The 27,664-nt window shown below is 31.1% G+C and overlaps 6 protein-coding genes and 1 long non-coding RNA gene across 17 annotated transcripts; 5 read left to right on the top strand and 2 right to left on the bottom strand.

The window, feature by feature from the left end:
* Positions 1-67: 67 nt before the first annotated feature.
* On the top strand, positions 68-1,018 carry LOC139995944 (uncharacterized protein KIAA1143 homolog). The gene is made up of 4 exons (XM_072019908.1): positions 68-191; positions 273-395; positions 591-720; positions 777-1,018. Exons 2-4 carry the CDS (start codon positions 285-287, stop codon positions 944-946), a joined length of 411 nt encoding a protein of 136 aa, XP_071876009.1. The 5' UTR covers positions 68-191; positions 273-284; the 3' UTR covers positions 947-1,018.
* A 679-nt stretch (positions 1,019-1,697) lies between these two features.
* Mep-1 (zinc finger protein MEP-1) lies at positions 1,698-11,034 on the top strand. Of its 9 annotated transcripts, none has more exons than XM_072019644.1 (10): positions 1,698-1,837; positions 3,240-3,367; positions 4,791-4,883; positions 5,288-7,630; positions 7,727-7,815; positions 8,426-8,563; positions 9,094-9,270; positions 9,876-9,998; positions 10,223-10,327; positions 10,438-11,034. In XM_072019644.1, exons 3-10 carry the CDS (start codon positions 4,814-4,816, stop codon positions 10,750-10,752), a joined length of 3,360 nt encoding a protein of 1,119 aa, XP_071875745.1. In that variant the 5' UTR covers positions 1,698-1,837; positions 3,240-3,367; positions 4,791-4,813; the 3' UTR covers positions 10,753-11,034. The 9 variants fall into 9 exon arrangements, with proteins under 9 accessions (XP_071875745.1, XP_071875808.1, XP_071875800.1 ...); XM_072019673.1 differs by having other exon boundaries at positions 1,702-1,775; XM_072019654.1 differs by having other exon boundaries at positions 1,712-2,141.
* A 1,098-nt stretch (positions 11,035-12,132) lies between these two features.
* LOC139995948 (uncharacterized) lies at positions 12,133-12,838 on the bottom strand. Its single transcript, XR_011802094.1, has 2 exons — positions 12,708-12,838; positions 12,133-12,440 (listed from the first exon to the last, which is right to left on the bottom strand). It is a non-coding gene; the product is annotated as an uncharacterized lncRNA (long non-coding RNA).
* Positions 12,839-12,983: 145 nt separating this feature from the next.
* Positions 12,984-16,880, top strand: Parp1 (Poly-(ADP-ribose) polymerase). 2 transcript variants are annotated; one of them, XM_072019737.1, is made up of 5 exons: positions 12,984-13,230; positions 13,579-13,720; positions 13,803-14,347; positions 14,429-14,634; positions 14,735-16,880. In XM_072019737.1, exons 1-5 carry the CDS (start codon positions 13,117-13,119, stop codon positions 16,698-16,700), a joined length of 2,973 nt encoding a protein of 990 aa, XP_071875838.1. In that variant the 5' UTR covers positions 12,984-13,116; the 3' UTR covers positions 16,701-16,880. The 2 variants fall into 2 exon arrangements, with proteins under 2 accessions (XP_071875838.1, XP_071875848.1); XM_072019747.1 differs by having other exon boundaries at positions 13,098-13,230; positions 13,565-13,720.
* A 92-nt stretch (positions 16,881-16,972) lies between these two features.
* On the bottom strand, positions 16,973-18,679 carry Eif3i (eukaryotic translation initiation factor 3 subunit I). Its single transcript, XM_072019881.1, has 5 exons — positions 18,611-18,679; positions 17,963-18,209; positions 17,605-17,885; positions 17,331-17,531; positions 16,973-17,256 (listed from the first exon to the last, which is right to left on the bottom strand). Exons 1-5 carry the CDS (start codon positions 18,611-18,613, stop codon positions 17,008-17,010), a joined length of 981 nt encoding a protein of 326 aa, XP_071875982.1. The 5' UTR covers positions 18,614-18,679; the 3' UTR covers positions 16,973-17,007.
* A 428-nt stretch (positions 18,680-19,107) lies between these two features.
* LOC139995906 (uncharacterized) lies at positions 19,108-21,631 on the top strand. Of its 2 annotated transcripts, none has more exons than XM_072019861.1 (7): positions 19,108-19,495; positions 19,786-19,962; positions 20,040-20,451; positions 20,530-20,723; positions 20,802-21,098; positions 21,224-21,352; positions 21,443-21,631. In XM_072019861.1, the coding sequence occupies exons 1-7, from the start codon at positions 19,301-19,303 to the stop codon at positions 21,515-21,517; spliced, it is 1,479 nt and encodes a 492-aa protein (XP_071875962.1). In that variant the 5' UTR covers positions 19,108-19,300; the 3' UTR covers positions 21,518-21,631. The 2 variants fall into 2 exon arrangements, with proteins under 2 accessions (XP_071875962.1, XP_071875953.1); XM_072019852.1 differs by having other exon boundaries at positions 19,112-19,495; positions 20,802-21,131.
* Positions 21,632-22,164: 533 nt separating this feature from the next.
* Afg3l2 (AFG3 like matrix AAA peptidase subunit 2) lies at positions 22,165-27,218 on the top strand. Its single transcript, XM_072019761.1, has 13 exons — positions 22,165-22,357; positions 22,700-22,823; positions 22,902-23,205; positions 23,305-23,398; positions 23,465-23,630; positions 23,717-23,846; positions 24,202-24,320; positions 24,410-24,685; positions 24,766-24,993; positions 25,093-25,319; positions 25,388-25,564; positions 25,663-25,881; positions 25,968-27,218. The coding sequence occupies exons 1-13, from the start codon at positions 22,274-22,276 to the stop codon at positions 26,226-26,228; spliced, it is 2,409 nt and encodes an 802-aa protein (XP_071875862.1). The 5' UTR covers positions 22,165-22,273; the 3' UTR covers positions 26,229-27,218.
* The last annotated feature ends 446 nt before the right edge of the window (positions 27,219-27,664 follow it).

Raw genomic sequence — 27,664 nt, 5'->3', positions numbered from 1 at the left:
TTTTCCCTAGCAAATGTCAAGACCTGTTTACATGATCGTATTGTGGTTTTTAGACTCCAGGGATAATAACTAACAATTTAGCTTGGAATTCCCCAAGTTCCTGAACGGCTACACAACGAATTAAGACACTAGTGAATTTTACTAGATGTATCCAACTTGATTTTATTTCCCAATCTATGTAGAATTCATACGTAATGTATTACGCAGTATTATTTTGTAGCATACTAAAATTAGGTTATGTTTTGATGTTTGGAATTTTAAAATATTGACAGGAAGATAGTAAAATGTCAAGGAAGAAACATAATGTGTCGTATATTAAGCCGAATGAGCCAAAATTTTTACGTGAATTAAAGGAACAAATCGGATACAAGGAAGGACCTACAATCGACACAAAGGTAAATCGTATTTTTTATTATATACAAATAATTGCTCAACTTCTAGGTTATTAATTAGAATGTAACTATATATTAATAATTATTCATTGCAATTAAGCATATTTGCAATTAAATCATTAAATACACCACAATATATACTTATTTATAACTAGCATAAACAATCATTTAAATAATTTAAAACATTCCCTTAAACAGAGAGAAGTATTACCACAAGATTCAGACAATGAAGAAGAACATGAAGAAGACAAGCCTGTTGTAATTGTATTAAATTCTGAACACTTGAGTGCAGAACAAGCAGAGGCATATAAGAAAAAGAAAGGAGAAGGTATAAAGAGTATAACTTTCATCTATAATAACTACACATGAATTTTTATATTGTAGAGGAAGCTAATACTCCAGCAGATTTATCTAAAAGAATTATATTCAAGAAAAACAGAATAACAGAGGCAGAATCAGATAAAGCAGATAAACCATTGAAAAAGAAGATTAAAAAATCAAAACAAGAGAAAGTTGTATTATCGTTTAGTGATAATGATGAAGAATATTTGTAACATTGCTTATGTATGTCGAATGCATTTATAATTAAAATATATAAAATAAAAATGACTGTACAAGATCTCAAAGATATTTAACATATTTTCTAAATATATACAGTAGGATCTACAGCATATAGTGGTTGATGTAATAACATATAAATATGTTATTGGAGGCACTTTGTATATTTAAGGTACTGAAAATATTGATATTTAAAATGTAAATATTGTATATAAAACTGTTACATTTTTTCCAATAATAATGTTAAGAAAAAGTGGATGTAATCAGCTGTATAAATATAAATTCTTAATAAAAAGATAGTATCTTTTTGAAAATAATTCTTTTAATAGTGTAAAGAAGAATGATAATAAAAATTTATTAAATAAAAAAACCATGTTATTTTATTTAGAATACATATATATATAAATTAAATAATAAATTTTGTATTTGTAAGTATAATGTATATAAAAATGATAGAATAACATTTTTCTAATACCCTTACGTGAATTATAGGTGTGTCGCCCCAAAGGAACCTATAGAAAAGGGCGGCGGCTTGTTAGTCAACCCTATTACTAATATTACTATACACATTGTTGCAATTGCAGATTGTCCTTATTCTTGGGAGAGGCTCTCATTGGATGTGCACGTGTACCCGGTCACGTGACTATATATAACAAACGCTACTGGTCGTTTCGTCCCTTTAACATTACGCGTACGTCATAAAATTTACGGTCACGTGATTATCGTCGCCATCTTGGCAGTTTTCGACGACGAAGGTAAGAAGGATCCGTGACGTCGAACCCAAATAAACACAAAGTATATGTGAATAATTTTGATATAAAAACGGTGTGTATCAAGTGTCAAAGGAGTCGTGTGTGTAGCCGAATATTTATCAGTGCTTGCGAACGGTCAGTGAATTTAAATAGCACGGCATTTGCGATGTGTGTGTGTTTCGATTATTGGTTCTCTTTGGGGGGATAATCGCGATCGGCTAGCGACCACCACGGCAGCTGTTCGACAGTTAAGCCAGCCCTTATCAAGAAATGGCGGCACCTTCCTAAAAAATTTCAATGAATTAGTAAACACGAGTGTTTCCACAATTTTAGAGATCGTAGATGGAAACAAAGAATTATTATTTGTAAAAAAAAAAAAAAAGGAAACGCCAAGGGACTTGCGATTGATTTGTTGGATTTTATGATTTATACAGTTGTGGTACCGAATAACACAATATAACCAGGGCCGTGACAATCCTCTCAATTCCCTTGCGTATTCCCCATAATTTTAACTCCTCTTATCTCTCTTTATTAAACAGATTGTCTCAAAGGATTTTTAACAAGAATTTTCTTTCAAATGTATACACTAATGTTTACGTTTCTGGACTTCTAGTGTAAATACATTACTACACTATTGATGATATTAGAATTCATTTACGATATATCGATTGCCATTAACTATCGACGTTCGCGTAACTTAACTAAATTACTTACATTACATATAGTGATATTAGTGATACTTACACGCCAAGAACTGTTTAGTGGAATTTATTATATACTTTGCTACTATCGTTTTCACATTGAATCAATCGATTCGAAATTGATAGTTAATTATTTATTTCAATTATATCGACGTAGAGCGTATTTATCCTTTAAATAATGCGATCTTGCACCATTACTTTGCTTACTTAAGTGCGTGATCAGCAAAATATGGAGTAGAAAAATGCTGTATGTGAATTATTGAAATTACGATAGAGAATCATGATTTTGATCCTTTAAATTGACTAAATAAAACATTGCATATTAGTGTTTCTATAATTTCAATTATTTAATTGTATATTTCTTTGTTTCAATTTTACAGTACATTGGAATAGAAGATAATTCAATTAATGCTCTCATTTTATATTTAATATATTTTAAACAATTTGCATCTCGCACACAACATACATTTTTTTACAAAGTGAACGAAAACATCTAATTAATTTTGTTCTTTTATTTTCATTAAAAGATAATGAATATCATTCAATATTAAAAACATATCTTTTTAATATATTTTTGTACAAAGTTTCGTTCAAGACTAATGACATTCATATAGAGAGCTATAAAAGAACGATAAATAGCATCCAGGGAAAATATACATCATGAAATATTCTGTTCCGTACTTCCGTCCTTTCTTTCTAGCTTGATTTCTGCTTAACCCTTGTGAAAAAGAGCCCACGATTCTTGCGACGGCCCTGGGCATAACTTTTTAACGTTTCCAACGTCGCGGCTGCCCTCTGGTGCCTAATTTTCAGCGATGAATGTTCACTATTTACAGGTTTTGTGAATAAATCGTGTAGAAGTGTGTATAAAGGACAAATCATAGCTCCGCCACCGCCACTGAAGATCGCACGTTGTGAGAATGTCGCGGTATCAGAAAATCGTTTAGGACAAGCAAGCGGTCAGGTGCGTATATTTGTGCCTAGTGACAGGAGACGAATGGAGTTTGTACGCGTTCCATTACCTCATAGATCTGCCGGGGGATTTGTGGATAAGCGAATTAAGTAGCACGAGACACGTCCCAAAACGAGCATACTGAATGGAATTCCTCGGTATTTTCGATCACTTGCACACCCAATTCTTATTCACGTTCTCCAATTTCCAAATAATCTTATCGTTACTACTTCCAACGAACGATGCGAATGCTGCATCAAAGAGCATTAGTGTAGGTTAAAGTATGCTCAGCATCTTTTAGAAGAACATTGTAATGCTCTTTCAATAGGATGCACAAGAGACTTTATCATCGTCTCTTTCTACTTCATATATCAAACTGCTTATTTCCTACAAAATTTTGTTTGTCATAAGGACAAATGGTAATTTCGAAAATTTTAATAAGAACTTTGAATAAAAATGCTACGATCCGGTGGATCAAATTTATGTATACAGATAATCTGACAAAATGATCGCGTTTATCTAGTTTCTTCTTCGTCACGTATCATTAATCTATATTAGAATGTTACTTGATGTGTTTAAATTACATAGATAAATATTAACCATCCGATATTTGCAATTTCAAATTCGTTCACGTTTAGTATCATCATGTGAGATGAATTTGTCATGATTGGATTCGGTAGGTCATAGGGTTGTTCTGTAGGTGGTTGGCGTGTTGTCCGGCATGTATAGTATAGAGTACTGTAGAGAGTCGGAAGGTTGTGCGCTCGCGCGCTCACCTATGGATGGCGAGTCGGATGTTTCGTGTGTGCGTATCACTGCGTGTATGTTTATATACCTATGACTACATATTTGTCAGTGTGTACGAAAGGCGAAAGTTCGATGTATAAGTTGTAGGTATAGATGTAGGTTTGGTAGGTTTGTGAAGGTTGAGTGAGGAGAGGTACGGTGGAGGGCTGACTGGCTGGCTGGCTGGCGCTCGGACGCGGTGGCTGGCGAGTGCAGGTGACTGACTGAGAGACGCTAACCATTCAAGCTACTTCGCAGGACTTCGCTTCGTCTCCGATCATTTTTATCCACGGGTCCACTCCCTGGTTCCTCTTTCTCCAAGTGTGCGCGCGTGCCAAGAGTTTCTCACCGACCAACCAGAGACTCATTTTGGGAACTTTGTCGGGTCTGGAGCGTGGAGATATATATCCAACGAACTTTGTTGGTTATGGGAACAAGGAAATAGGAGTACGGAATTCGCAGCGCCATTTTGAAAAATTCGGCCCCGCTAAAAATTCCCTCTCTCTCTTTCTCTCTCTCTCTCTCTCTTTCTCTCTCTCTCTCTCTCTCTCTCTCTCTCCCCGCCCTCGCGTTCTCATATCGTCGATGTAATGAAACGCGTCGTCGTCGCTACGAGCCGCTTATCCCTCTGCTCTTATTAATTGTTTAGAACAACTGTACAGTGGTGGCCCCATGGAAGGCACGCTGGAAGAACCCCCTATTAAGGACTCATCTCAGACCAGTCCTGATAAGGTTCTCAAAGGTATGCTCTATTCCTCTTTCAAACTGTTAGAGCAACCCTTTTTTGTACAACCGATATATTCATTTTTCTGTTTTGCTTCGCTATTTTCTTGCGTTATCGTTGAAAAGTGACGCCAGTATTGTTTTTCGTTTCTCTGCTATATGGATGGATATTATTTTATTGTATTTTATAATATTTTATTGGATTTGGATGTTGTTAAGAAGGTTGAGTTTGCTCAAATTATGTAGAAATGATTCACATTTTCTAATACCTCTGCTATGTTCTCTAATCATTATAATATAATTGTAATTATTAGTGAAGTACTAATAGCCTGCTTCATCTATCATGTTATACTTAATATAATGTATATTTAATATTAAAAAAGAATTAATACTTTTATAAAAATAATCTGTTATATTTTGCAGATGTGATTCCAAATGGGGTTAATGGAAATTATAATGACAAGGAAGAATTCATTGATGCTGACACTAATATATCCAAACTTGTGTCGAAAGAAATTAATGTAGTAAGGGAGGAGAGAGAGGCAAATGGAAAAGAAGATGATGAGGACAAACACAGAATGGATGTTGAAATGGAAGAAAGGGGTCTAGAACCTGAAAATAGTGAACAGAATGGGATAGCGCAAAACAGAAGTAAAGGGAGTGAAATGTCAGAGTCAGAAAATGACTCTAAAATGTCTAAATCTCCAGAGGGTGTCAGTGACATAAACAATTTTAGTGAAGTGTCCAAGACTGAAGATAAGTGTCGAAACACATCTTGTGAGGCTATGGAAGTTGATGAACAGAGTAATAACTCGGATGTTGAATGTCTTGACGAAAACATAACAGAAATACACTCTGATAACGATGATGTGTTCACTACAAAAGCTTCTGCCCTTAAAGATAATAATTTATCAGGCAGTAGTGATATCCAACTTAACGATAGTAGCGAAATTGCTGATAGTAGTATGGATACATCTGATGTGAAAATTTGTGAAGAAAACGGTAGTTGCGATAGTCCTGATATTGAAGAAATAATTGATAGTGCAAAGAATGGTCATAATACTTCACCAGAGCGTATTAATAAAGACCCAAAACAAAGAAAACAAAGAAAGCAAGTAGATCTTAGTAGTATTACACCAAGAAGAAGTTCTCGAAATATAAAGAGGACAAGTTACATAGAAAAAGAAATAGAAGAAGAGGAAGTAGATGATGATGGCTCAGATATTGAGGAAATTAAGCCAGAAGATCCTCTGGCTGGTATTGATAGTAAAGACAAAGAGAATTCTAAACTAAAGTCACCAGTCAAAAATAGTAAGACTACCATTGTAGTCAATGATACTAAACGGTTAGTAGAAATAGCTGCTGGTAGTAAATCTGTAAAAGGAGGAAAGAAAGAACCTACCTTAGTTATTATAGACACAAATTCTATACTTTCTGGACGTGGTGGTGTTCCTGTGAGTAGCAGTAAACCTCATCATACTGTTTCTAGTACTAGCTCATTTTCAGTAGTTCCAGTGGGAATGACTACACAAACTATGTATCCCAATATGAGGACGACTATTACACCAGTGCCCATGACGTCAAAAACTGCACAGTTAAGTCCTAAAACCACTAGTATGACAACAGTAACACCTACGGTTACACCTCCAATATTACCTACTTTAAGCGATGACATGTTTGTGGTAGAAGCACCATCTTTTATAGTACCATATGTATATGAAAAACCACCTCTGAAACCCTTAAAGGAGTTTGTTACAAAATTGGAAAAATGCTTAGAGGAACAAGAAAAAGAAGAGAGAAGCAAAAGAAGCATAGAAGAAAATAAGGGAGAGGAATGTGATGAGGATTCATTGGATATAATTCAAAAAAATAAAGATAAAAGTGATGAAAGTGAAAATGAAGGAACTTGTAGTAAGAGTAAAAAGGATGAAGACAGAGGTGATAATTCAGTAGATATAACTGAATCTGGATTTAGTAATATAAGTGATAAACAGGATATACGACAAGACGATAGGAATAAAGTACTGACATATTTTGATTTACCACTGGGGAAATTTTTCATGCAAATTGGAGTGAATCTTGTTCAGGAATATGTGCAAACTGATCTTTTACGGACTCAAAAACGTAAACAGGGAAAAAGTAGCACATCGGCTGAAACTCAACTAGCTATAAATTCACTCATTAAAAATCTAGAATTTAGTAAAGAAAATAATGAACCATTCCATTTAGAACAGAAAAAATGTGAATTCTGTAATTTTAAAACAGAATCAACTTTAGTCATGCAACATCATTTAGAAACTCCACATATGCGCAATTATGTCTACAAGTGTAATTTTTGTCCGACTGAAATGCGTAGTCCCCACGACATATTATACCATATGGAAGCAGAACATAATACTCGCGGAAGGTTGGAACGGGGTCCAGCTTTTCATCAATGTCCTAATTGTCCATTTGAAGACAACCAGAAAGGCAAACTAAATCGGCATATACTTGCTTGTACTAAGAAATTCAGATCAGAAAAGAATTTAGAACCAGGTGCTGATTGGGAACCTCCAGCAAAAATTCCACGATTCAATCGAACAAGGCCTGTTGGGCCGACTAACCCCAGTGCACTTGCGATGGCAATGAGCGGTAAAGGACCTCAACCACTTTTACCAAAATTACTTCCTGCTCCAATCACTGGTCGTGGAAGAGGACGGCCACCTATGCAACCAAGATATTCAGATTTGAAAACGTTACGACCGGGTGGTACGACAATGCGTCAGGGTAACTTTTTATGATTTTACATTAATGGTAACATATTACATTGAATTATACTCCTGCGCAAATTCGATTATGTGTAATATATTGCTGATGTTTTAGATAATGTTGCAGGAATGATGTATCGTCCAACATCGTCTGGTTTATTGGTCCCTACTTCATACCGATTTGGTAGTAATCAAATATTTCAGGTAAAAATGTTTCCATTTTTTCTAATTCTTTTTTATTAATAATAGAACATATTGCAGTATTTTTTTTGGTAGAAAAAGGGCGCACAGTATTTTGTAAATATTGAAGGATTATGTTGCATATTAAACGTATTCTAATGTCATAACTTTTATAAGATTTAATAGTAATAAGGGGAATGATAATCATTTAAAGTTATGTCCCTAAAGACAATGTCCCTGAAGTAATGTATTTCAGTTACAATGTATAAGCACACGTATGATATGCACAGTATATTTATGCCTTTATATTTCTTTCAATCTTTTTGTAATAATTATCACCACTATTAATACACGCAGTATCTAATAAAATTTGCAAAAGCTGTCTTACTATCTTTATAGTAAATTGTCATAATGGCAAGAAAAGAAAGAATTTTATTTGTTTTATTTATTTACATTTAAGTATTTTATTTTCTATCTATTTATCTATTGGTAGTGGAGTATGTTGATTTCCTTCTGTGAATTTTCCTCAGCTAATTTTGTTTTACTAATATCTATAAAAAAAAACTACAGGTTCACAAATTCAAGTATATAAGAGTTTAAGAATTAGTAAAAAAATATATGGGTGGTGACACAGGTGGTGGGTGGCTCTGGGACTGTCATGTCGGCTGTCTCGGGAGTGAGTAGCAGTAGCGGCGGCAGTTCCGGTCAACCCACACCCATTGCACTTGTACCCAACGTAATCGACTCTCTCTCTAGATTGTCCTCATCACAGGTAAATAATTGTTGGAACCTACCAGGAAGGTTACATTGATTTTGTAAAATTTGTGGTCGCATGGATAATGTGTTCTGCAGGTGCAAAACGGCTTTTATAACCGATTTCTTGAGATTTACTTAATCGAAGCTGTACACAATTGCTTATAAGAGTTAACAATATGTGTAAAGTTATGGCTAAACATATCATTAGTGTGCAGTGCAACTAGTTTCGTAATTATTGATTTCATCAATGTATTTTTACCCTTGTAATATTTTGCATTATGAAAATGTTTAATTTTGTATTGATATAATCTTACGTTGTTTATAAATTTCGAAGGAATTCATTGACAATTTCTATTACCTTTACTATTACCTTTGTAAAAATCGGTCGATAATAATTAGTATATATTTAAGTTATATTTAAGATATAAAGATTTTTTTAAATAAGATATAATTTGCTACTGTAACATAATTGGATTAAAAATTTACCGATCCTGAAAGTACACATTTTTAATGTTTAAAGTAATTAGTGTATTTTATATTTTTCAGAATACAACAGCAAGTCCCAAAAATCCTACTGCAAAATTGTTAAGTCAACCAAGTATATCTATAACACCATTGCCACGTACAACATCTCAAACCTCCATTCCTGGTTCTGGAACTTCATCAAAATCTGGAGAAAAAACTACATTTGTCATATGTGAAATTTGCGATGGTTATATTAAGGTGAGTTATGTATTAAAATGATGGGAAAAATACTGTCGGATTTTCTATTATAAAATATTTCATTAATTTTTAATTACCTATTTGCAAATAAAGATGCACTTCTGTCTTTACCATCAGTTGTAACAGAGAAATTCACAAGCAAAGATTGAGACAAAGTGCACTTATCATCTCATTGTATCTTTCATGGGTTTTAAAAAGTTAACAATGCGACTGTTGTGATTGAAAATTTGTGCAAAGCTTTCAAATATGAGGAACATATAGGATAAAGATGATATAAGAAGCTTCAAACTGGTGATTTCAACTTTGAGGGAGATTTAAGTGGAATATTTTTCTTTGAAAATTCAATAATTTTTTTGAAAATTCAATAATTTTTTTGAAAAGGTGTAAAAAAAGATGGAAGATAGTCATAGGAAATCATGAAAGTGCCTTATCAGAAAATTCGACATTACTTCCCGCTCAACTTAATATCTTATATTCAAATGGTTTTAATGATATAAAATGTTGTAAAATTAAATAATACTATAAGTATTATACATTATATATTATAAGTATTATACTTTGCACATGTACCTTGTTTCTTATATAAAATTCTTTCTATCTTTCAGGATTTAGAACAACTACGTAACCATATGCAATGGATTCACAAAGTAAAAATACATCCAAAGATGATTTATAGTAGACCTCCATTGAATTGCCAAAAATGTCAATTTCGGTTTTTCACAGATCAGGTAAATAAATACATATTTTTCCTCTTTTATAAATTTCATTACTGTATTTAAATATAAAATAATGCAACAAACAACATGTGATGTATATAGAGCACATTTTATGAATTAAAAATTAATATTTTTCCATTTTTTTTATTTTTTTTATTCAATTATTGACTGTGCGTTATTCAATATTTTATATGTAAAAATAAAATTATAATAGTATTGCGTAAATATTATTACAGGGTCTGGAAAGACATTTACTTGGGTCTCATGGTTTGGTTACATCTAGTATGCAAGAAGCTGCAAATAGAGGAAAAGATGCAGGTCGCTGTCCCGCTTGCGGCAGGGTGAGTTATACATTTTATGTTGCTCAACATTCGAAATTATGTACATGTGAGATTGGGAGATATAAATTTAAGCAACATATTACTTGAGGGTTGTGGATCTTAATTTTTAGGTATATCAATGGAAATTACTAAATCATGTTGCGCGAGATCATGGAATGACATTAAAACCAGCGCATCTATCTTATAAATGTACAGTTTGCACTTCCACGTTTGGAATGTATAAGCAGTTTGAAAATCACGTATATTCGGCACATAGTGGCGTAGCTAAAAGAGTAATGGATAAGAAGAATACACCTTCATCTCCATCGTCCAGATCCAATGACTCCCTTCTGAAACCACTGAAGATTAATGATGAAATAACGATTATTCCACAACCAGCAAAACCTACAACCAGGTCGGGTACATCTCAAGGCAGAGGAAAATAGCAATGATCAGCAGAGTGATACATGTGTCTTGTCTTAATGAATTTCATCTAATTTTGTGGTACTCCATACCGGTCATTGTAGTATACAATGATCGACGTACCGTGTACATGTGTATGCATATTATGCTTAAGACGCAATTACAACACATAAACCTACAACTTTCAGCAAAAAAACTAGTTGATTGCGTAATAATATTCCATCAATGATTATACCGATATATTTATTTAAGAATTTTTATTGTTGTTATCAGACATAGATAAAATAGACTGTAAAAATATTAAAGGGTGGCCTTCAGTCTAATTCCTTGGTTAATCCTAGAGCTGCATATTCCTGACCTACACGCCTACAAAAACCTATAAATACGAAGTATATTTACATTTTATGCGACACTCACATGTCATATTGCGAATCACTCTTGGATAGTAAATTCACTAATAATATAAATTCTTTTTCTAAGGACAAATATATTTGAATTAATTCTATTTTGTTATTAATCCTAATATGATTACGTAAGGCAATGAACGATAAACTGTCCTTACTCCATATATTCGATGTGTCTACACGTCATGTTGTGAAGAAATTTCTGAACGATATACCAAATAAAAAATTGTACTAATTAACGGGAGTGACCTAAAACTTTCGCGATGTCTTTTGGTAAATAATAAGTATTATTTACCAAAAAAATGAGTAAATAAATGAGAATAAATTTTCTCCATTTTTTTCCATCACATATATATTTTTGTCTTCTTTTCAAATTTGGAATCATACTTTTAAGCGACGAATGTGGGATACATAATTCTCTGTTTAATTTGTAACGTTTCATAAAGTTGTGTGTATGAAGTAAGTTATAAAATCAAAACATCTTTTGAAGTTGTAAATTGTATCTATTGCTATAAGTTTAAATTTTTCGTGGCAGACATTATAATAAAATATTAAGTTTTATTTTTGCGCTCTTATATAAACAAAAATGTACATTAACATAGAATATAATATAAACGACTATATCAATAAAATAGGATGGCACACATATGTGTATACATTTTTTCTGTTGGAACGATAAATTTATTATAAAACACCGAATTTGTTAGTACGAACAACGTGACTTCATATATATTTATATATATAAATATATATATATAAATATATATATATATATTCTAGCATAGTGATAGCATGGTATAAGAAGGGACAATTAATTATCTTCTTGTAAGCACTATGGATTTATATATAGGCTTATATGAATATGTAGATAGTCGAAAGAAGTAACAGAATTAATTTAATAATTTTGATCTTTTCTTAATAAGTTTTGTACGTTATTGTAGGAAATAATTTTAGAAAAAGAAGATTGCATTCGATAAAGGACATAACATAGTGCATTTTTACACCATATGGTTGTATTATTTAATTGAACTACCACTTGTCAGCCACTTTTATGGCAAACTATGTTGGTAAAACAAAGAAACATTCATAGACGTAATTACAGAAATATATAGTTTACTGTAATAATTTGTACAATATTATACGATTATAAAAATAAAGTGTACCAACATTGTATTACAACTTATAGCTTATTTATAATATCCTTTAAATTACATACAATAATGTAGATCTATGTTTACGGGTATGCATTTATTTTAAATGTTTTATGCATTTTAATGCATCATGTATAATTGATAATAAGTACATGCCTGTAATAATATAATGTAAAACAAATCATATAAATTGATTATATATAAAGCATTATATAAATTAATAAATAATTATTAGGTATGAAAAGATAATGTTATTATATATATATAAAATATAAAAGTATAATTGTATTATAAGTAAAATAAATGTTTCATATTTTAATCATTAATTTGAAAATAAATTTAAAAGATAAAAAATTGAGTAATTTCCCAAATTACATTAAAGATTTTATATTAGAAAAAAAAACAATTTCCAATCCAGAATACCTTTTTAGAGTAAACTAACGTATAAATGTATGAAGAACAAAAGTGATAATTAAGGTAAGTTCTAAAATTCGTAGAAAATAGGATATCACTTCCGGTTTATATATCATACGTATATATCACATGATTGGTCATCAATTTATTATCGAAATATTTAACACATACTTCTCGAATTTAAATTGAATTAATTGAAATAGATAAAATTGAAATTACATATAATCATTGTAGGATTTTTTTTGTTCTATGATTGGTCATTTATTTAAAATAGATCGTAATTGTAATAGAAAATAAGATAAACTTCCGAATATACTGGTATTTGGCGCGCAACACGCATTTTGTCTTCGCTCGTTGAATACTGCTCTTTGGCGCTTGGCTTCAAGACTAAAATTATTGAACGGATTTTAGTGAAACAATGAATCCTGATTTACCATATTCCGTCGAATATGCAAAAAGTTCGAGGGCTTCATGCCAAAATTGTAAGAAAAATATCGAAAAAGATTCGTTAAGACTCGCCGTTATTGTTCAGGTATACCATGTCAACATTATTAATTTTGCATGAATTTATATATCATTGCTGTAATCAGCATAAGTTTTAAATTCAATTATTATTCAACTTCATCAAGGTTACATAATATAATGGCAATTGATGATGTGTTCGATAATACAATATAAAATGTAATATATTTATAAAGATTAATGTGTTTCTATTAATAAATTATTATTTTATCTACATTTAATTTTAATAAAATTGGGGAAATTTATTTAGAATTATTTTCTAATAAAGTGATTGAGTTTATCCATATGTTTTATATTCCTTTAAAACGATTATAATGTTTTAAAATATGTTTGTTAAATTTTAGCTTTTAAATTTTAGAGTCCCGTTCATGATGGAAAGGTACCAAAGTGGTATCATCCGCCTTGTTTTTTTATGAAACAAAGGCCGAAAACTACTGCAGATATTGCTAATTTTGATAATATTCGCTGGGAAGATCAAAAGGAACTTCAAAGGAGAATTGGTTTGTTTATTATATTGTAAATCATATTTGATATTATAATACAATAATATAATGCAATAGTTTGAATTGAACATTTTTATAGAGGAAGCAAGCACCCTTCCATTGCCGGCATCTAGAAAAGGAAGAAAGCGTAGTGGTGGTGGTACTGCTGCTGCAGGTCCATTAAATGATTTTTTAGTCCAATATGCAAAATCTAACAAATCAACTTGCAAATCCTGTGAAGAAAAAATAGTACAGGGTGAGATCAGAGTATCAAAAAAAGATTTTGAAAGTGAGCATGGCAGAAGATACGGTGGCATAGATAGATGGCATCATCTTGAATGCTTTGCCAAAGTAAGGGAAAGTTTACAATTTTATGAGAGTGGAGATGCACTTCCTGGCAAAGATGAACTTTCCAAAGATGATCAGAAGAAACTCAAAAGTATTTTGCCAAAAATTAAGGTAGATGATGTTCCACCTGTTAAGAAAATCAAAGATGAACCAGAAGATGCAGAAGAAGAGAGAGAAATGAAGAAACAAAATGATGAATTATTTACAATTAAAGATAAATTATCCTCTATAAAGAAACCTGACCTCATTACTATGTTAGAAGAAAATGAACAACAAATACCAGAAGGTGTTTCAGCTGTATGTATCTTATTTTAATTAAGTTTATTTTTGATTCAAAGTAAATAAAATATTTAAATGATTAAAATATTTGTTGTGTAGATAATAGATCGTTTATCAGATGCAATTTGTTTTGGGGCTTTAAAGCCATGTCCAAAATGTAATGGACAGCTTGTGTATAATTCAGGTATTGGATACAAATGTACTGGAGATTTGACAGAATGGACTAAATGTGAAAATGTCATGCAAGATCCTAAAAGAAAGAAATTCGTAATACCATCTGATATAAAAGAAGCACATCCAGATCTGTAAGTACTTTAATAAATTAAAATTAAAAGCTATTTTCATAAATTAGCATATTTGCGAAAGATATGTGAAAAAATTAATCACTGTTTCAATTTTTAATAGCAAATCTTTGAAATACAAAGTTAGAAAACGACTTATAAAAATAGCTGTACCATCAACATCTAGTGCAGTAAAAAAGGAAGATGAAGTTGATTCTGGACCTAAAGTTGAAGCAAAACCCAAGCCATTAAAGCATATGCAATTCTTCATTATAGGGAACATAGGAAAAGATAGAAATACCTTAAAAAAGGAAATTTTACATTTGGGAGGAGAGATAACTTCAAAACTTCATGAAAATGTAGCTGCTATTATATCAACACAACATGAAGTAGATAAAATGAGTAAAAAGATGGAAGAAGCCAAAAGTTTTAACATTCAAGTTATTACTGCAGACTTCATTGAGGAAGCTAAAAAATATACGAAACCTGCTATATCGCTCATTGAAAAAAAAACTATTTCTAGTTGGGGAGGTGACTTGTCTAATAAAATTAACGTTCTCACAGAAAAATCAAATGTCTCAAAAAGTAAAGGGAAAAGTACATTTGAAAAATCAGGATCTGGTAAAATGAAATTGCAATTGAAAAAAGGTGAAACTGTTGACCCAGATAGTGGTTTACAAGATTGTGCACATGTATATCAAGAGGGTAAAAATAAGTATAATGTTACATTGATACTTTCAGACATACAAACTAAAAAAAATAGCTATTATAAGTTGCAGATTTTAAAGCACGATAAGAAAGGTGAATACTGGTTGTTTAGAAGCTGGGGCAGAATAGGAACTTCTATTGGTGGTTCAAAAGTACAGAAATTATCTCTAGAGGAATGTATAGCTCAGTTTGAGGGATTATACGAGGAGAAAAGTGGAAACTGTTGGAATCAAAGAGATAATTTTGTTAAAGTACCTGGCAAAATGTACCCAGTGGATATTGATTATGGGGACGATGTATCGACAAAATTAGACTCTCATATTAAGAGTGAGTTAGAACTGCCAATTCAAGATTTAATGAAATTGATTTTCGATGAAGCGAATATGAAAAAGGTGATGGTTGAATTTGAAATTGATGTAGAAAAAATGCCGCTTGGAAAATTGTCCAAAACACAAATCCAAAAGGCATATTCAGTATTAACTGATTTACAAGAAGTATTAAAGAAGAAAGATGTCGATTCGGTTCAGTTGGTTGATGCATCCAACAGATTTTATAACCTAATACCTCATAATTTCGGAGTATCCGAGCTTAAAGTCTTGAATACGATGGAAGAAATCCATGCCAAGTGTGAAATGTTAGACGCATTACTTGAAATGGAAATTGCGTATTCGCTTTTGCATGTTAAGGCGGATGCAACAAAGAATCCACTCGATACCTATTACAAGCAACTCAATACTGAAATTAAAATATTGGATAAGGAAAGTGAGGAATATAATGTCATTAAAAAATATGTGCAAAATACTCATGCAGCAACTCATACACTGTACGAACTTGAAATTCAAGATGTATTTGTTATTAAGAGACAAGGGGAAGATAATAGATATAAGCCATTCAAGAAATTACACAACAGGAAGTTACTGTGGCATGGTTCTAGAACGACTAACTTTGCTGGTATACTTTCTCAAGGTTTAAGAATAGCGCCACCAGAAGCTCCCGTTACTGGTTATATGTTTGGTAAAGGTATATATTTCGCGGACATGGTTTCCAAATCTGCAAATTATTGTTGTACACACAGTGGAAGCCCTACGGGTTTGTTATTGCTTTGTGAAGTGGCATTAGGTAATATGCATGAACGATATCGTGCAGATTATATTGAAAAGTTACCGAGCGGTAAGCATTCAACATGGGGTCGTGGTCGGACACAACCCGATCCTGAAACTGTTTACAAAATGAAAGACGGTGTTGAAGTTCCATATGGTGTGCCTGTATCTGCTAAATTACCAAAAAAATCTGATTTATTATACAATGAATACATTGTATATGATGTTGCTCAGGTAAAAGCGCAATACTTACTGAAAATGAATTTCAAATACAAAGAGTAATATTTTTTTAAATATTTAAGCAAAATAAATATAGAAGTAAGTTTATATTCAATATAATTCAGCTATGTATGTTAAATATTTGGAACTATTCATTAATAATACTATCTTCCATGTTTTTGCCACAGAAAGTGGATGTATCAATTTTCATTTTATATGAACAATAAATTTAAAAATAGTAAATCTTTATTTTTAACATACTGTATTAGGCCGCCTCTATCCTAATATCCATACATCTCAAGAAAGAGAATAGAAAAAATAATTTACTACATTCATTTAATTGATAGATATTTATTTTTATTTCATAAAATTAATATTCAAAATGAAAGTCAAAATAAGATTGATCAAATGTATTAATACGAACATAACCATCTTCTCCACCTGTTGAAAAACTACGCCCATTAGGGTGAAATGCTAGAGAATTAATTGGACCAAAGTGTCCTTTTAAACGTGCAAATTCTTCTTCAAATACTAAATGAAAAAATCGAGAATCGAATTTTCCTTGACGAGTGGACGTTGTTGTGACATCCATTGCATCTTGACCTCCTCCAAGAACCACCTATGAAAAAACAGTATTTATAAATTTTGATAAATATTATTTCCCAAATATCTTAATCACTATATGACACATACATGATCAAAAATTGGAGAAATCGTAGCAGAATTAACAGGTCTTTCTGTTTTGTATGTTTTTAATAACATTAACGATTCACTGTCAAATAATTTAGCAGTATTATCTTTTGATGCAGTCACGAACATAGTGCCATCTTTGTTGAATTGCATGTCATTTATTTGTGATTTGTGACTTCTGACACTTGTCATCTTTTTTCTTGTCTACAAAAAAATAGATACAATTATAAAAAAGTTTTAAACATTTAATTCATGAGAATACAAACATATTACATACTCTAACATCCCAAAGAGTGATTTCACCATCTTCATGGCCAGTAATAATTGTTTCATCTAATGCACCCCACAAGATAGCAGTGATTTTGGGACCATTCACAGCAATTCTAGAAATTGCATCTGCTTGCGATAATACTGCATCAACATTTTTTATATCAATGATAAACATTTCACATTGGTGCCCTAAAGCTTTATCTGTAGAGTAAACAGCAAGATTTGCTGAATAACTAAAGCTACATGTTCTCACTGAACTGTTTGTATGAAGCAAACCTATTTCTTTTCCTATAATGTAACATAGTCATATTTTAATAAATAAAGCAAATAAGTGAAAAAATATTATATGTATGTGCAATACAAACCAGTTTGACAATCCCAAACCCTTAGTGAATTATCACCACTTCCAGATAAAAATCTTGTTGTATCCCAATTAATGTCAATACACCATACAGAGCCATTGTGTCCGTTGAAAGATCCAAGACGTTCTCCATTCAAAGAATACCAAACATTTGGCTTTTTATCCTTACTAGAGGAGAATAATAAGTCTCCTTCTCTATTGTATTTAATTTGCGTTATGGCACGTTCGTGCCCGTGTAACATTAGAGGTTTCTATAAAAAATAATGAATTTATCATTTTTTAATACGTTTTATATTAAATTCGTTTCTTTTTTAACAAAGATGACTAACTAAATATTATCATTACTAAATTTTACAATATATGGTATAACATAACCACAAAATATCACGAAGCAATATGTGATATCAGTTTAAATTATTGCAGTAAGTATTATAAAAAGAATCTTTTAAGTTTTAAAATCGTGAATACAATTTAAAAGAAAGAATATCCAAATTTTTAAAAATGCATTTATACTTAATAATGTGTAACATTTTTAACGTAGCAATAATATTGAGGTTATGCTGTCACATGTTTAAATACATCAAGGAAAATGTACATCGAATCACAATGAAAAACAATATGTAAATTAATTGATACGTATAAAATCACTAACCATTTTGTTTTTAAATAGGCGATTAAATAAAGTGGTCAAAAAGTTAGCAAACACAAACACTCCGTTACTTTAAAGCAATCATACAACTCTCACAATATAAAAGGACGTGAGTTTACTAATACATATAAGGATCCAATTATTTTGTATACATACATATATTTGTACTAACATCTTAAATTTTATGAAAGTTGGCAACTAGAATCAAACGGAAATATTCTAGTTACTAGAACCTAAGCAAATTAAATAAACTTAACTATTATTCAAATAAAAATCTTTCTATATTTTGTATTTTATAAATTTTTTACATATTGTTTAAAGTTTTAAACTGAAATGTTATATCGCTAAATTCGGTATAGATAACATGTGTATGAACCAATCATAATATACGTTTAACTGGCAATTAGTATGCTTCTAATACAATTTTTTATTATTATATTTGATTTTTAAATAAGTGTTTGGATATAAATATAAAACGTACACAAAATAGTTTAATGATACATAAGTAATCAGGATAAATGATTGTATAAAGGTGGTGTAAAATTTATTAGAATTTTTACAAAGTGCCATGAATAATCACTGAGGTCCGCATCTTGGTTGTGAAGCACTCTGAAGAGTTCAGTCCTGTTCCAAATTCCGGTTGTATATGATACGAATTATTGAAACTGAAAAAGGAAACGAAACTGAAACGGCATGTCCGAAATTACTAACCAACATGAGATCAATCAGAGTTATTGGTTTAAATGGAATGATTATCAAAACCATCTCTCCGATGTAGTTAGACAACTTTTAGAGGAGGACTGTATGGTAGACGTTACCCTGGCTGCGGGCGGGGAACGTATTCATGCTCATCGCATAGTTCTCTGCGCTTGTAGCACTTTATTTCGAGTAAACAATCTTTTGTACTCTTAAGAATTCATAGCTTTGAATTTGAACATCGTTTTATGATTACTTTCAAATAGTTTTCAGTGATTAAAGTTTGTACTTCAAATTCGTTTTTATATAGGTTTTAATAATCTTTTTGTGATATATATATCAAAATGTAGTGTTCATTACACACTATAATGATATATCTTTTCATGTTAAAAAATATATATATTTTTTTGTTTTAGGATAGATTAGATATATATGTAGTATTCTGCATGATTTGCATAATAATCCATGTTTTTTATTTATAGGAAATATTGAGTCAAGTAAATGAAGATCATCCAACAATAATATTAAGCGATATATCTGCTCAAGATATAAAATCTATTATAGAATTTACTTACCATGGAGAAGTGAGAGTACCAGTTGAAAATATTAGTACCTTATTAGATGCGGCACGTTCACTAAAAATCTGTGGCCTTATTGAAGTTAGTTATATTACTTAAAGAGAGTTAAATGGAAATATTTGTCTTTTCTTGTCATTATTCTGTTTCTCTGTTTATAGATTGATGGACTTGAAGAAACTGACTCAGTTGTAAGCAATAAGGAGTTTAATGATAATAATGAAGAGCCAATGACTGTAATTAGCGAGACTGAAGAAAATGTTATTAATGCGTTGCAACATAGTTATGAAGATTTGGAAGATCAACAAAAAGATGAGGTCGTCGAAAATTCCACTTCGAATAAAAAAAAGAAACGCAAGCGCGATACAACAAAAAGAGATTATAGCGAAGATATGTTAGCGGCGGCAATTAATGATTTAAAAGCAGGGCAGACATTAATAGAAGCTTCTACTAAACATAATATACCACGTTCAACTTTGTACATGCGTGCTAAAGCATTAGGTATACATTTAAACGCATCAAGAAACGAATATCCGGCAGAGTGTATGAAAGCTGCTATAAATACTGTAATTGGTTGGTACCTATACCATATTTACTGAACATATTAATTCTGTGACATTATTTAACTTGTCATCATTATTCTTACTACAGGCGGATCAAGCCTACAACATGCATCAGAACTTTTTAGTATACCAAAGACTGTATTATGGAGGAGGATTCAGAAAGAAGGATATCAAATACTACGTTCGGAAATGAAGAGGTCTTATGGATCAGATAAACGGGAAGCTGCAGTTAAGGCTTTAGAAAGAGGAGAGAATTTAACAAAAGTAGCACTTGAATTCAAAGTAAATTATTTAACATTTTGTTTCTTGCTCAATTTTATTTAGGCTCTCTAAGAGTAATAACGATAATTATGATTTTAGATTCCGAAAACTACGTTATTTAGAGATAAGGCGCGATTGGTAGATGAAGGAAAATTGCCATTATCATTTTGGAAGAAACGTAAGACGGAAAATGAAGAATTGAAAAAATCTCGTTTGGAAGAAGCTGTTGCTGCATGTAAAGGAGGGAAAATGTCGCAAGCAGCAGCATCAATGACTTACCATATTCCAAAAACAACGATATGGAGACGTCTTCAACAAGATGGTAAAAAGTCAGAGCGCTCGTTAAGTTCAAGGAAACAAAGAATAGCGAATTCTAAACATAATACAGAAACAAAGGTACAAGAAGGATCTGATTTTACATATTGCGAGGTATTATGGATTAATAATATCTATCTTATATCTTTTATTGCCAAAATTTTTGTGTTGCAGATTTTGTGATTGTTAATAAATTTTAATTACAGGTTTCGTCAGAAATTCCTATAACTTATATAGATGAAAATAGTATACCTGAAGATTCTGTGATAATATTAACAGCAGAAGATATGGATGGACTTAATTTAGAAGAGGGACGACAAATTATTGTTAACTCAGTATGTTTTTTATTCACTTTTTGTTTAAATCGAATTTTTTAAGAACATTTCATAAAAACTCTTCATATATATAAAATTTATGTTTTACAGGAATCGGGACAAGAATATGTTCCTTGTGCTATAAGTATCGAAGAAAATTCAAACTATTCACAAACTGAAAGTTAGCATATGAACTATTACCAATACAGTAACACTCATTAATATTTGTTTTGTATAATAATACGTGTATTAATTTAGATTTTAGTAACGTATATATATATATATCATATATGAAAACAACGCGCTATACGTATATATGACGCAAGCACATATAAAAATTCCTATCTAATATCTTCATGAGACGATTGAATTATTATTATTAATGTCTGCATTTTTGTGTGCATCATTTCCTTGTATTTATTTATAAATAAACTTTATTATAATTTTTGTCTTTTAGTAAATGTATAATAGTAGAAAATGTATAATAGTGTTAATTCAGTTATGATTAAAAATATTGACTCAGAAGTTAAGGATTAATAGAAATGTAGACTTATACGATTCCTTATGTGAATTGGTATAATATGTTTGATTCATCTGAATGTCGCAATGATCAAGCATGTGCTTCAATAAAAATAATTTTTCTTAGAATGTCAAAAATATCTTTCACTTTAGTCCCCTATATTTCTAGTAACACTAAATAAAATTAATATCCTAGTAGTGAACTGATTCATTTATTAGTCATTTCTCTTCGTGCAAAATTGAATAACCAATAATTGCTCGGCTTAAGAACTTACGTACGTTTTGCGTTGTAAACGAGAAATAGGGATTAAGACTGGGGATATTTGTCGAAATAATGTCTTGTGGCCGGTAATCTACTACAAGGAACGTGTGGAAACTACGAAATTTCATCATATTACGTGATTACAAACATTTACCACAAATATGGCTCATCAGCTATTATATTCGACAAGTAAATTAGAAAGATTTGTTCTGAACTCCGTTTACAAAAATGCCAATATATTTCAGGTATAAATACGATCTGACATAACCACTGTTCTTTATCACGAATGATTTCTTTAATAAAGATCAATTCTTATTTAAATTGCTGTATGTATAATTTGTAGTTGTTCGATACTTTTTGTAATTATGTATATATTTATTTAAATGTGAGTATATAAAGATTAAACTAATAGTATTTGAAACTTTTATAATGTTTTTATAGAATGTTATTAGTATTAAATATGAGTTATTGTATCTTTTTTCTAATTCTGTTTTTCTGAAATTATCGATTATAATAGTAAAGTAGGTTTTTTATATTGTATTTCATTGCTATATTTATTATATTGTATATTATAAAATCTGTTTTAGTTAAGAAGATATTTATCATTGATAAGAAATAGCAACGAAACAAGTACATTGGAACATTTACGAAATCAATGGAGATTACTATGCAATGAGCCACCAAAAGGATTTGAAAAATTTTTTAAACCAAGTTATTATTCTGTACTTAATAATTTTCTCTAAACTATAAAAAATAGATTATAAAATATCTTAAATTTTTCATCTGTAGAAAAAGATTCTGGTAAAACGACTGAAAAGATTACTGAGAAAGCTAAACAAGGACAATCCAAAGAAGCTTCTCAATCGCAATCATCTAAAGCAGAATCTCAAAAATCTAGTATGCATTCTGCGGGTAGTGATAAACGTATATTTTCATGGGAGTTTAAATGGAATGGAGGCAATAAATCATTTGGAGATAAAAAGAATGAAAAATTGCTTCTTATTGGTGTTGCATTAATGGGATTGTTTTACTTTTACTTGCAACAATTATCGAATCAAGCTACAGAAATTACCTGGAAGGAATTTGTAATAAAGTAAATGAATCATAATGTATAGTAAAGTAAATGAATAATTTTTTGTAGATATACCCAGTATACAAATTTATGTGAATGTTTTATATTAATTCTATTTAGATATTTAGATAAGGGAATAGTGGATAAAGTGGAAGTTATCAATAAACAGTGGGTCCGTGTCAAATTATTACCTGGAAATTTTGTGAATGGACAAGTAAGTTTAGAGGTAGTTCAATTTAAGTTTAACAGGTGAATGAATGGATACTTTATCATTGTGTAGGATACTTTATGGTTCAACATTGGTAGTGTTGAAACTTTTGAAAGAAATTTGGAGAATGCACAAATTGAATTAAATATAGAGCCGCAAAATTATATATTAGTACAGTACAAGGATGAGCTAGAACTATATCATGTTTTAAAAGTTTTACCACAGGTGCTTCTGTATGGTAAGCTATGTTTATTTTTATGTAGATATACATTTATGACAGATATTCATATCATAGCTAGATATAATATTAAATGTTATTTACAGGAGCCATATTTTATATATTCCGTAAATCAGCAGAATCACTTGGTAGGGGAAGGAAGGGTGGCCTTTTTGGAGCGTTAATGGAATCAACTGCAAAAATGGTTAATTCCAAAGATATTGGTGTAAGATTTAAGTAAGTTAATAGAAATATTGTTGTATAATGCTACATTATTGTATTTCAAAAGATTATCATGAATTGTAGACAATTTTCTTCTACTCTGGGCTCTTCTGCCATATTCGTTAGAATGTTTTAGGATGAAATGAACACAGTGAAAAACAAGAGGTATTAACAAAATAACAAAAGCAGATAGAAGACAAACGAATATGCAGTTAAAACGATTAACAAGTAGTCAATTTATAGAGTAGGAAAAAGTTGTGTGCAATTGTACGACTCCCTTTAAGGATATTGTGTTTGAGTAATATTTCATTTATCATTTTTTTGCTATATAATTGCTATAAATATTTCTATGTGTATTATTGAAATTTAGGGATGTTGCTGGGTGTGAAGAAGCTAAGATTGAAATTATGGAGTTTGTAAATTTTTTAAAAAATCCACAACAATATATAGAGCTTGGGGCTAAGATACCTAAGGGTGCAATGCTGACGGGTAAGTATATATAGCTTAGAAATAAATAGCTTTTCTTAGATTTGGATTAGTTTAGGATTATAATTTATAACTTGTATAATATTTTATAGGTCCACCGGGTACTGGTAAAACGTTATTAGCTAAAGCTACAGCTGGTGAAGCAAATGTACCTTTTATTAGTGTATCAGGTTCTGAGTTTTTGGAAATGTTTGTTGGTGTTGGTCCATCAAGAGTTCGAGATATGTTCGCATTGGCACGGAAACATGCTCCGTGTATATTATTTATTGATGAGATCGATGCTGTTGGAAGAAAAAGGGGAGGCCGAAACTTTGGCGGTCATTCGGAACAAGAAAATACACTTAATCAACTTCTAGTTGAAATGGATGGTATACTATAATAATTGATAAGATCATCTATTGCGTTATTAAAAATTTATATTTGTTCGAGTAATATATTTTTCCTTCAGGTTTCAATACAACTACTAATGTAGTTGTATTAGCGGCAACTAATAGAATAGATATTTTAGATAAAGCTTTGTTGCGACCTGGAAGGTTTGATAGACAAATTTTCGTTCCTGCTCCAGACATCAAAGGTCGAGCTTCTATCTTTAAAGTACACTTGAAACCTTTAAAAATCACAATGGATAAAGACCAATTAGCCAGAAAAATGGCTTCCTTAACGCCTGGTTTTACAGGTATAAAAAGTGAAATTAGTTACTAATACAATCTTGAAAAAAAGATGAAAGAAGAATGTTAAAAATGTACTGAAAATACTATGAGTGAATTGATTTTAGGAGCTGATATTGCTAATGTTTGTAACGAAGCAGCTTTAATAGCAGCCAGAGATTTGAGCGATAATATTTATTTAAAACATTTTGAACAGGCCATTGAAAGAGTTATTGCAGGCATGGAAAAAAAGACGAATGTCTTGCAACCTGAAGAAAAAAAGACGGTTGCCTATCATGAAGCAGGCCATGCAGTAGCAGGCTGGTTTTTGAGATATGCGGATCCATTACTGAAGGTGATTCTTAGATTTCAAAAATAGTAATAGTTTGATGATAATTTCACTTATGTTCTTTTATGGGGTAGGTCTCCATAATTCCTCGAGGAAAAGGTTTAGGTTATGCACAATATTTACCTCATGAACAATATCTTTATACAAAAGAACAATTGTTTGACAGAATGTGTATGGCACTTGGAGGGCGAGTGTCAGAAGAAATCTTTTTTGGTCGTATTACGACAGGAGCGCAAGATGACCTACAAAAAGTATTGTCGTGCTGCGTTTCTATTTTTTTTCTTTTTTTTTTTTTACAAATCTATAACGCGCATAAGTAATTTATTAATATTGAATATATTTTTATCAGGTAACTGCAAATGCATATGCTCAAGTCATTCAGTATGGTATGAACGAAAAAGTTGGCAATGTGAGTTTTCAAATGCCACAGCAAGGCGAAATGACTTTCGATAAACCATATTCTGAACATACTGCACAGCTTATCGATACTGAAGTACGTGAATTAATTGAACGAGCCCATACTCACACACGCGATTTACTTACAAAGCATAAGGAGAACGTATCTAAGGTATAAAATATTCTTGGTTTATGAAAAAAGTTAGTTTTTCTGAATATAGTAGCAGATGAATGTTTTGTTTACGTTTGTTTGTTTAGGTGGCCGAACGTTTGTTAAAGCAAGAAATTTTAAGTAGAGACGATATGATAGAGTTACTAGGTCCTAGGCCCTTCCCTGAAAAGTCAACTTACGAACAGTTTGTGGAGGGTACGGGATCGTTCGAAGAGGACACCAGTTTACCTAAAGGTTTACAGGAATGGAATAAATCGAAGGATGAGAAAAAGGGTGAAAGTACAGATACTCCACCCCAACCAGTTTCAGGAATGAGTTCCCAAAATCAACCGCAACAGCGATTATAAACTATACTATTATGGATGATAGCCTATTAAGTACTTTGTATTATAGTTTGAAATACATGTAATAAGTAGCGATACACGAATATACACTCGATTGCATTGGTTATAAATGATAATATTATAATTTGTGATCTGCGAAGCTTTTAAATATCAATGAAATTAAATACCGTTTTGCAAAAAAATACTTCCATATCGGTTTGACCCACTGTATAACAATGCCCTTTTGTAACAAAAACTAAGTTGTGTACAAAAAGCGTAACAATGAATATAAATTATTAAAAAACTTTTCTTATAATTATAGTGTGTTGATTGAAGAACGCAAAGCGATAAGACGACAAAGATTGCATGAGCTATTATTTTTTTAAAGAGTAAATCAGCGAAGTGATGAAATAGGTGAAATGAATAACAACTTTTGTTCACGTCATTTTTTTTGCAACGTATAATTAATAAAGTTTACAAATGTAGTGCAATGAAACTTTTTATCCTTAAATATTGTAAGTACATTGATAATTTGGTATGTTACTGTTTTCTTTTTATCGCTAATTGTTGGGTTTCGCTTTGGTGGAATTTCTGTAGTATATTCCAATGAAACATAATGCCTTTACATTAACTGGATTTTTGTTTATATTAAAATAGCAATTGAAAAAAGAAAAGACCAAACGGAAAAGAATGTAAACAGTTCTACTTGCTCTTTGTATATGAAGCTTCATATACGTATAATTGTTTATGACAAGATTGAAAATGTTTTGATACGACGAAGGTCTCTTCTTTGTCAGTAAAAAGGTCATGGTTGTAGGAACAAATTTTTTTATCCTTGGCGTATCTCGTGTTGTCGTGAATGTATTGTATTTTTATCGCGTTTGTAAGAAGTTCCATGAAATTAAATTATTAATCGATTAATATAAAATATTATCAACGATGAGTATAGCATATAACATATTGTACAATATCCATTTCTAGAAAAAATAAAAGAATATCTACGGTAAAAAGAGAGCAAGATGCGTCCATGAATGTAGAAATTCCAGACCTTCGTTTATTTTCTCCCTCATGCATTCACTCACTTACTCTCTCTCTCTCTCTCTCTCTCTCTCTCTCTCTCTCTCTTTCTTCTTTCTCATGTTAATTACGAAGTTAGAACATTCAAAAATGACTTCTATAAGATAAATAAGCTTTGAGCTCATTTAAATGTGGGTTTAAACAAATCGGAGCAATACATGTGCATGCATCTCGATATATCCACTATATCAGTCTTGGGATTTTTCTTTAAAAATTATTTTCATGAGCCGAAACGCCCTTGGGAATATTGAACGTTTTGCCCCGAAGAAAAGTATCATTTGATCGAAAAATTTGCTAGTGTTTAATTTTACACGCGTCCCGTGTTATTGTTCCCATCAGAAACAATTAGAAATTTAAGAACAGCGACACAATTTACTTCTTCG

This window comes from Bombus fervidus, chromosome 2 (assembly GCF_041682495.2).
Source record: "Bombus fervidus isolate BK054 chromosome 2, iyBomFerv1, whole genome shotgun sequence".
Classification (NCBI taxonomy): Eukaryota; Metazoa; Arthropoda; class Insecta; order Hymenoptera; family Apidae; genus Bombus; species Bombus fervidus.
Note: the sequence above shows the minus strand (reverse complement) of the source record. Positions and strands in the feature narration are given on the sequence as shown.